General features: G+C 41.6%; 1 protein-coding gene across 3 annotated transcripts; it reads left to right on the top strand.

Annotated features, from left to right (window-relative positions):
• Window positions 1–357: 357 nt before the first annotated feature.
• On the top strand, window positions 358–6,270 carry CEP20 (centrosomal protein 20). 3 transcript variants are annotated; one of them, XM_071570755.1, is made up of 5 exons: window positions 358–445; window positions 1,878–2,075; window positions 2,608–2,692; window positions 3,471–3,607; window positions 5,820–6,270. In XM_071570755.1, exons 1-5 carry the CDS (start codon window positions 373–375, stop codon window positions 5,894–5,896), a joined length of 570 nt encoding a protein of 189 aa, XP_071426856.1. In that variant the 5' UTR covers window positions 358–372; the 3' UTR covers window positions 5,897–6,270. The 3 variants fall into 3 exon arrangements, with proteins under 3 accessions (XP_071426856.1, XP_071426857.1, XP_071426858.1); XM_071570756.1 differs by lacking the exon at window positions 358–445 and adding an exon at window positions 1,397–1,462; XM_071570757.1 differs by lacking the exons at window positions 358–445; window positions 3,471–3,607; window positions 5,820–6,270 and adding an exon at window positions 1,397–1,462 and having other exon boundaries at window positions 2,608–2,696.
• The last annotated feature ends 2,623 nt before the right edge of the window (window positions 6,271–8,893 follow it).

The following is an 8,893-nucleotide window of genomic DNA, read 5'->3' as shown; positions in this document are numbered from 1 at the left end:
GAGGCAGCAGAGGAGTTCAGAAGAAAAATGTAGCAGACTCAAAATATTTATTGTGGAGGAGGAAAGACAGAGCTGATACAAGCTGAAACCTGCAGAGACAGAGAACCAAAGTCTCACAGTACCAGAAAGTCACTGACTTCTCAAACCATCATTACAACAGCATCTTTTAAAACATAATGATACAAGGAATAGAAACTGCAATCTTGTTTAAAAAGGGTTTTCCTGGCAATCAGAAAAAAACCCACCCAAAATTCTGTTTTGGACTATGAACTTAAGATTTGCAGCATAGGAATTGAAGTAGGATAGGAAATATAGGCTGGAAAATTGCAACAACTTATCAACTGGAAATCAGGTGTAATAAGAGAGTGACTCATGACAACATGGAGAAGTTTGGAAGGATATGGAGAAGCATGTTTTGACTGTGCAAATGCCTCGCGTGGTAAAGGTAAGGAGCTGTTTGTACCCAGAGCTGCGCTGGGGATGCCGCAGGGTGGGCAGGGGGCCCTGCTGGGGCTCACGGACAGGGATGGCTGGGGGCAGGAAACAGATTAAGTTCACTGGTATGTATAAAGACTTTTTCCCCCCTGGATTTTATTTATTGCCCCCCACTAGAGATTTGGAAGCTCATCATATAAATATTTGCTTTGAGACGAAATGTCAAAACCCAAATAAATAAACAAACAAACCCAATAACCCCCATTCCTTAAGTGTTGTGAGTCTTAGGTTTTCCTGCCTCACATTTTCCTTCAAGCCCCAGCAGGCTCCTCCATCCAGGCCGTGACAAATCCAGTCCGTTCACCCACGCCGGCTGCATTTCCTTTGGGAAATACTTAATGCATGGACAAAACAAACAGTGTTGACTCATCCCAGCAACAGGGAGCACACGCACATGCCTGCACACACACCGGGGATCCTCAGCCTTGCAGAACGTGCCGTATACAGTTACGTTTTGGCAAGTCCTCTTAATTAAAGCTCATCTTTGGCGAGTCCCTTTAACTAACAGCTCATCCTTCAGAGCCTCAGCGCAGAACTCCTCCACTACATACCTGGGAGAAATTCCCGCTCGTTCTACACGTTTCCTTTCTAATTTTTTTTCCTCTCCAAACAAAGCTGTCTGACACTCTTTTAAATTACAGAGGGCGAAAGCACCGCAAGGCTGGCTGGTCGCGCAGCCGGCAGGGCTTGCCCCGGCCAGGACACCGAGCTCCGCCGGCTGTGCGTTACTTTGGTGTTTTGTCCCGGCGTGACCCTGCCCGCGGGCCCCGACGGCAGAGAGGTCCCGATAGCAGGAGGTCCCGATAAGGGACATGACCCGAAAAGGGCGATCCCCTCGGGCTCCGCACGCTGAGGACGCGCCGTGGCCCCGCCCGGCCGCCTCCCAGGGCCGCCCCACGCCTGCGCAGCGCGCGCCGCCATCCTGGGCCCGGCGCGGCCATGGCGACGGTGGCAGAGCTGAGGGCAGGTCGGGCCGGGTCGGGCCCGGCTGGGCTGGGCTGGGCCGGGCTGGGCTGGGCTGGGCTGGGCCGGGCTGGGCTGTGTCGTGTCGGGCGGCCCTGGGGGAGCATGGGTGTCCCCGCGGCCACGCCGGCGGGGCTCGGAGCCGCACAGCGGGCTGCATTTCAGTGTATTTCAGTATATTTCAGTGTTAACCACAGCTTGCTCTGGTTATTTCATTTCTGAAACTAGCGAACGTGTGTTTTTGCTACTTAAAAAAAAAAAACCAAACAGTGACTTCTGTGGAGGGTTAACTTTATCTGTGACGTGCTGAGGGCTGCCCGGGCTGCCGCGTGCCCAGGGACCGGTGCCTTTATCGCTGCCGCGCTGGGGACACACCGAATGGTCTTTGGATTTAAATTAACATATTTTTCTGGTAATAGTCTTAAAGGACACCCTGGAAAAAAGAGGCGCTCTCGCAGAAATCAAAGCGAGGATCAGGGCCGAGGTGTTCAATGCGCTGGACGACCAGAGCGAGCCGCGGCCAACACTGTCCCACGAGAACCTGCTGATCAATGAGCTGATCCGGGAGTACCTGGAGTACAACAGATACAAATACACCGCGTCTGTGCTGGCCGCAGGTACCGCGGGCATTCCTGCCATCACTGAAATAACAGTCACAGTCTCCTCTTCCTTGGAAGTTAATCTGGTACAGATCTGCACAGCTTTGCTTGCAGCACTAAGCCAAATCATACCGTTAGTTTTTAAGAAAACTTACTCTCTGTTCGTTATCCATGAGGTAAATTGTTTGACAGAATAGTGGATGCAAAAGAGCCAGAAAACTTGCTAGCAGCCTTCAAATTCAAAATACCTTTCTTAAAATGTTTGATAATATTGCTTCAGAGTTGTTTGCCTGATATTTATGTTTATACTGTAACACTTCTTTAAATTTTTACTTAGCTTCTTTTAGGATAAAAATTGTAATGTGCTATTGCAAATTATATGGCAATGAAACACTGATATTATACGTGAGTTCCCTGGAATTACAATATACTGTTAGTTATTAATAATCTAAAAGGAAAGTGTGTGCTCTCATGCTCTTTTGAAGTCTCTCATTAATTGGTGATGTTTTTCTTGCCTGTCTTAAGAATGAGGGGGAAATCTCTTTTCCAGAATCTGGCCAGCCTGCAGTGCCCTTGGATAGACAGTTTCTTGCCAAAGAGCTGAATGTGGTCGAAGACACAAGTGGAAAATCAGTGTAAGGAGGAATTTTGGAAAGCACTATGTATCCTATATTCTGTGTATCAGTACATTTTTACTGTTATTACAAATCACATCTAAATGTTCTCAGCAGTTGAAGTGTGACTGATCACACACCTGCTCTGATGTGCTGGATTCAGCTTCACGGCACCAAACCTGGGGTTGTTTTCAAACTTACTCCAAACTAACATTTAATTCTGCCAACACCATGGCATTCTTCAGGTAGTGTCCTTGCACACCAAAACACAAGTGTCTTACCAGTAGAGTCTCTTTTCTGCAGAAAACAGATATGCTCCTTGCATATCAGTGAGTTGCTTCATTGGGCAATAAAAAGATTAGATATAAATTCACAGTGCTCTGATATAACTGTTCAGTGTTCTCTGTGGCTTGTGCTGTCTCAATCTGCTTAGGAAGAATCAAGTTTGGGGTGTGCAGTGGTGGGCTGGTCTGATCCTTTGTGAGTGTGTGGAACCTTCTGATCCATGAGTAAGAATGTGGATCTGTGTTCTTTGTGCTAAGCACGCTCCAGTCCTTCACCTACCAGGGCATCTGGAGAATGTCTCTTAGGTCAAGCTTTTTAAGGGAGTATTGGTTCTCAGGGTGAGCTTAGGTCTGTGTTTATGTATGTAATGATACTTGGCATAATGTATTTTAAATCATTAGACATCTGTACATATTCTAGAAGTAAATACTAAGGTCTAAGAAGTCCCAGAGAAAGGGTGTATTTTTAATGTTTGGTATTTATAGACTACATTTGTAATTTCTCTCTTAAGCAGACCTCTCCTGTATGGAATTATCTCTCATTTCTTACATGGTGGTAAAGAAAGTACCCAGAATGCCCTTCCAAAAATGTCTTTGCTGAATTATCCAAAACAGAACCTTGTCAAACCACTTACTGAGAGAAATCAAAAAGGTGGGTGCAGTGTCATTTTTGCAGAAGTTTCATTTGTGACTAGATTTCCTATAACCTACATTTGCTTATAACAGCATAACCATGCAGATGGACACATGTACCTCCTTCTCTGTGCAAGGAATGCTTTGAACTGACACCTCTTTTGTAAGACAAGTCTGCAGCAAGACAGTGTTTATACCTCATAAATAATATTAAATTGTGTGACTCGTTGCTCATGGAGTCATTTAAGAAAGGTCATACTATATCCAACTCAAGAAGACCCATCCATGATTACTAAAACTACCCATGTGTGTGCTTTGTTTAAGTAAGTGACCCCCTTACCCCAGTTCTCTGTCCTGCCTCTCTCTGCCTGTGTCCCAGTGGCACAAGAGCCACAGCATGCAAACCCTGTTGCCCTCAGAAGTGCTGGACTGGCCTTCAGTCGTGCCAGCAGTAGAACTTTCCTATATGGGAGTGTATTTTTTTTGCAAAGCAGACTTTTTAAAGCTTTGCAGGCAGCCAAGTCAATGCAGTATTCCAGCAGTGCAAGGCACTGTGTCACTTGTGTTACCTTGTACCTGTAGCTACTTACTAGTTTCTGCAGGGAGGGGAAAAAACTGATTGTTTTGCTTTATACCATTAAGACTTTTGGACTGTTAGAACACTCATTTAAATTGGACAGCTGTGCTGTTGTAATTTGTAGATGATAGAATATCTGTCATGCTATTTATGCATTTAGAAGCAGAGATTTACTGCTCTGCAATTGTTTCTAAAGACCAGAAAATATTAATATCCCTGTCATCAGTATCAGAAGGTCATCTACCAAATGGCTTTACCATTTCCCTAAAAGTTAAACTGGCCAAATTGTACTCCCTTATACTATCAAAAATGTGAAAACGGTCAGCTGGAGACAGTCTTATTACATTGGCAATTTAATACAAGAATTTAACATAAATTCTCAATAACATATATTAAATAGTGGTCTTATCTCTGTTTCTTATCAGGTCTAACAACTAATTTCTGTTGAAAGTTCTTAACTCTTTAGCTGTCAGTTCTGTAAATGGGCATAAACCTTTTCTGAGGACAAAATTCCCATCCCCCTGACTGTAGAAGCTTAAGCCCTGAGTTCATTGCTGTGTAGTAAACACTGCTAAATCTTATTTGCCCTTTCTGGTCTGCTTTCTGACTGGTGACAATTAATACTGCCTAAGCTACAGGATGAGAGGCTTCATTGGTCCAGTTTTTCCCTTCAGTTTGCTTGGCATGTTGCTTCATTTTTAACTGTGGGAATTTAGTACTATGGTACTATCAACTATTTGGTTTGTATCCAAAACTTTGAAAAATAGGCAACCTGAGATCATATTGACATCTAAAAAGTGTGAGAGAAGTACTAACAGTCTTTTTTAGCAGTTAATTCATTGAGACAATGCTGTTTCCCTTCTGCCAGAAGAGGGGGCTGAAGAAATAGAATTTCCATACCAAAACTGCTATAAATTTTCTCTTTCTTAGAAAATAATGATTCCCATCAAAAATGTCTCCATTTTTCAAACAAACTCAGTGTATAAAAGGACTGTTTTTAAAGTATAGCTTTGTCTCTCAGTTCTGAAGTACTGACTGTGCAGGGTCGCTCTGCCCTGTTAACTCCAATATATCTTCACATGGAGATTTAATTGTTTTACAGTTAGTTACAGAACTCAAGTTTAATCATAGGACACAACAGCACATTAATTTTAGAAACAAACAAAAACATACCAGCTTTAAGGCTTTTAACCTTTAAATAAATACAGTCTGAAATTACTTTCTGCATACGTTTGTGGAATATGTTAGTGCAGACCTAAAGGTAGTGGGCTTGAAATACTAATTATCCAGTTATTTTAATTAGGCTGCATATCCAGGTAATCGAGTCTATTCATAAACTCAACCTTCCAAGTCTCAAGTACGTAACGTCTAAATTGCTTTTCTTACTAGAAATTGTCCTGCATGTTCCATCAGGCTGGGAATCCTGATAAAACGTGTCTGTTGGTCCATTCACTGCAGCTGGGTTGGAAGTTGTCTGAAATCTAATGTTTAGTAATGCAAAGCCTTTGTCTCATACAGTTGCATGGAAACATTTATTTGTAAAATTGCCTGAGTTTCCTATGATGATACTGTTTATCAAATTTATAATAGTAGAAAATGGCACTTACACTGTTGGACCTCAAGATGAATATTTGTGTCTCTGTTTCATTTTCAGACAGAATTCCAGAACCAGGAAGGATGGCTGGCACAAGCATCGAAGAGCCCCTTGTTTTACAAAATATTAAGAGATGATATATTTCATTGGATAATTTTTCATGTAAAGTTCTATAAGAGTTGATTCAGGACATTCTTCATTGTATATATTTCTCCAGCATGTCCAGTGGACCATTTAATCTTGTAACATCTACCCAGGAAACAGGATGACAGGGTCATATTTACTGTCAAAGAAAAAGATAGTTAGCCAAGGCTCTCTTTCTCCAGGGCTGACAGAAGGAAAACTGTATAGGAGGTCACATTAGTGAATCCTGTGTCCAGAATGTGGCCTGAAAATACTGGGTTTATCCAATAGATTTTTCTTTAGTAATTTACCATTTCTGCACTTTTCTCACTATGTTATGTCTTTGTGTGTTTTTCCTGTGTTTCTCAATAAAATTTTTCAATTTTAATATGTGTGGTATTTTTGAGGGTGTTCAAACTAAGTATTTTAATCATCTTTTTAAGAACAAGAAGCTGCTAATTTCAGATAAGCAAGGGAAATAAATTTTAATAGAAAATTAAAGTGCTTTAGAGAGATAGTTGTTTTTAATTCTCCGGAAGTGAGGACTATATTTATCTTAATGCCAGCAAACAAGTGAGGGTAAGTTTTATTTTCCATCTGGAGTTGCTAAAAATTGTGTGGTGTAACACTGGGTTTATGGGAGGGGAAAGAACTTCTGGGTTTTTTCCCAAACAACATGAAACTCAGGCAAAACTAAAAATAAAGTTGATAATAGATTACTGATTCCCAGAGCTCTTTTTTAGCTGAGGTATTTACATGTTTTGAAATGGTAATTTATTTTAAAAGCCAAATATACAGGGAAGCATAAAAAAAACAGGTCAGCTATTTTTTCTCTACTCATTTTAACAAAATGTATAAATGTTAAATGTTTCCAGTGGTACTGAGAGGAGTTTTGTATAAATATATTTTTAGGGTCGGGTTCTTAAAAATCTTAGTCGTTAGATAAATGGTACAGTGAGTGGGGGGAAAAAAGGAGAGGAAGAGAACATGCAGCTTGTGAGTTCGAAAAGACCCTGAGTTGTACACATGGTGAAGTTTTGCCTTTATCTTGATTTGACCCGGTTAGCATTGCAGGTATATTTTTATTTCTGCCAGCAGACTGGTGTGAAACTGCAGAGGAGTGTGGGGTTGAAGGCAGGGGCTGCATTTATCCATTTGCAGCCTCAGCAGTGAGCTCATCTTCGTGTGACTGGCAGTGCTGCCAGCTCTCCCTCGCCTGATTTTTAAGTGTCTCAGGCCTGTTGCCAGAAGGGGAGGACGTGTTTGCAAATAAACCTCGATCAAATCTGTCTCTAAGTCTCCTGTAGCTTTTCATCGATGGTAGTTGACCAGGGTCAAGGGAGTGACTCTCTGTGCCGTCTGAGCTCTGAGCTTGCACCTCCTTCAGGTTCAGCTGCTTTGCTGAGGAGCCATCCCGGTAAAAGCTGCTCCATGGGATTCTGCCTTGTTACTCAGGTCTTGCCTGCCACACTAATGTAAATACAATAAGTGATCTTTTTTTATTTAAACATAGTAGCCAAGTGGTCTTCTAAGGTGTTGCTGGCAAGTTACCTTCACTTTGGAATGAGCTGGAAGTACCTCCATGGAAAGTTGCAAAAATGAATTTCTCAACAATGTAGAATTACTGATCTGGCCACAGGAATCCCTGAATTTTTACTTTGGTTTTCCAGAGGTTAAATGCCACACCCCTGTTTCTCCATAAGCTAATGGATTAAATTGTTATGTATGTTTGGATTTTGAATTGTCCTCTCAAGAGCAAAAAAAAAAAGCTCTGGGAAACAGAATCTCTACCCTTCTGTGCTATGCAAACGTTTCAGTGTAATCAAAGCCACTGACTCTGCTTTCTGTCTTCCCACCATAGCTCATTCAGATGTTGTCCAGGTGCCATGGAGCTCCCTGGGAAATGGATTTTTAGTGGTAAATACAATTTTTGTCCTGGTTGAAAAAGGCCCTTTCCCAAGCACAGAGCTCAGGAGGGTCCTCGTCTCCATAGTCAGGAAAGCAGAGGCTGTTACAAGGTGTTCTTTCACTGAGCTTTGAGGTAAAGGTGTATGTCTGAAATCAGAGAAAACCTACATTTAAAACAGAGGGAAACAGACTATTCTTGGGGGGGATTCAGCCTGTTGTCCAGTCATAGCACTGGGACAGTGTCTGGAAACTGGTCTGTTTGCTCTTGGCATAACATGCATTTCATCTAATTCCAACACCCTCACAGTCCAGATCTGGAATTTTTTTCAAAGCACAGTCATTATACAAGCAAACTAAAATCAAATTAAAGTGTATTTCCAGTGATATTTGTTTGTACAACAAAGCTTTGAAACATTTCTATGAAAATATCCTGGTCTAACCACATTATTAATGGTCTAACATTTATCTTGACAGTACTTGAAATGTGAGAGCATCTTTCAAAGGCTGACATACAGTGACTCCTACGAATGTCAGAGTGCCTGCCTTGTTAAACGGATGAAGAGGATTTGCTCACTGTGGTTGCACTTATTCCTTAAAATTTTAAGATTAGCAAGATCAATATTTAGATTAAAATAATTCATGATCCTAGAGTCACAAGTTCAGGTTTTAGAAGAAATTGCCGCCTAGGTGAGCATACACAAATAATTTCAGAGACTCCATCTAGCTTAATTACAGGCTGGGGTGTCTTACATTAACTATCCCTACCCTTTCGACCAACATCAGAAGATGAAAAAAGGTTAAAAGCATGTAGAAGTTTAGGTCTTTAATGAGCAAAATGCATTTCTGAATTTTGTTGGAGATAAAACATTAACCAAGAGCATTATGGAGGGATTTATGTTAACAGAGGCTGGTCGTCATCTAAGCTCGTTATCAGAAGTGAAGGTGACAAGGAGCCAGTGAAGTTTGCTGTGGATATCAGATCTGGAAAGCACTTTGGAAGAACTTAACCGGCAAGTTTTAAAAATAAAAAATTCTTTAAAACCAATTTTTTGCTCTCCCCTAGAACGCGAGCAAACTGTGTCTCTGGACTGCACAGCATCTCT

Source organism: Pithys albifrons, chromosome 16 (assembly GCF_047495875.1).
Source record: "Pithys albifrons albifrons isolate INPA30051 chromosome 16, PitAlb_v1, whole genome shotgun sequence".
Classification (NCBI taxonomy): domain Eukaryota; kingdom Metazoa; phylum Chordata; class Aves; order Passeriformes; family Thamnophilidae; genus Pithys; species Pithys albifrons.
Note: the sequence above shows the minus strand (reverse complement) of the source record. Positions and strands in the feature narration are given on the sequence as shown.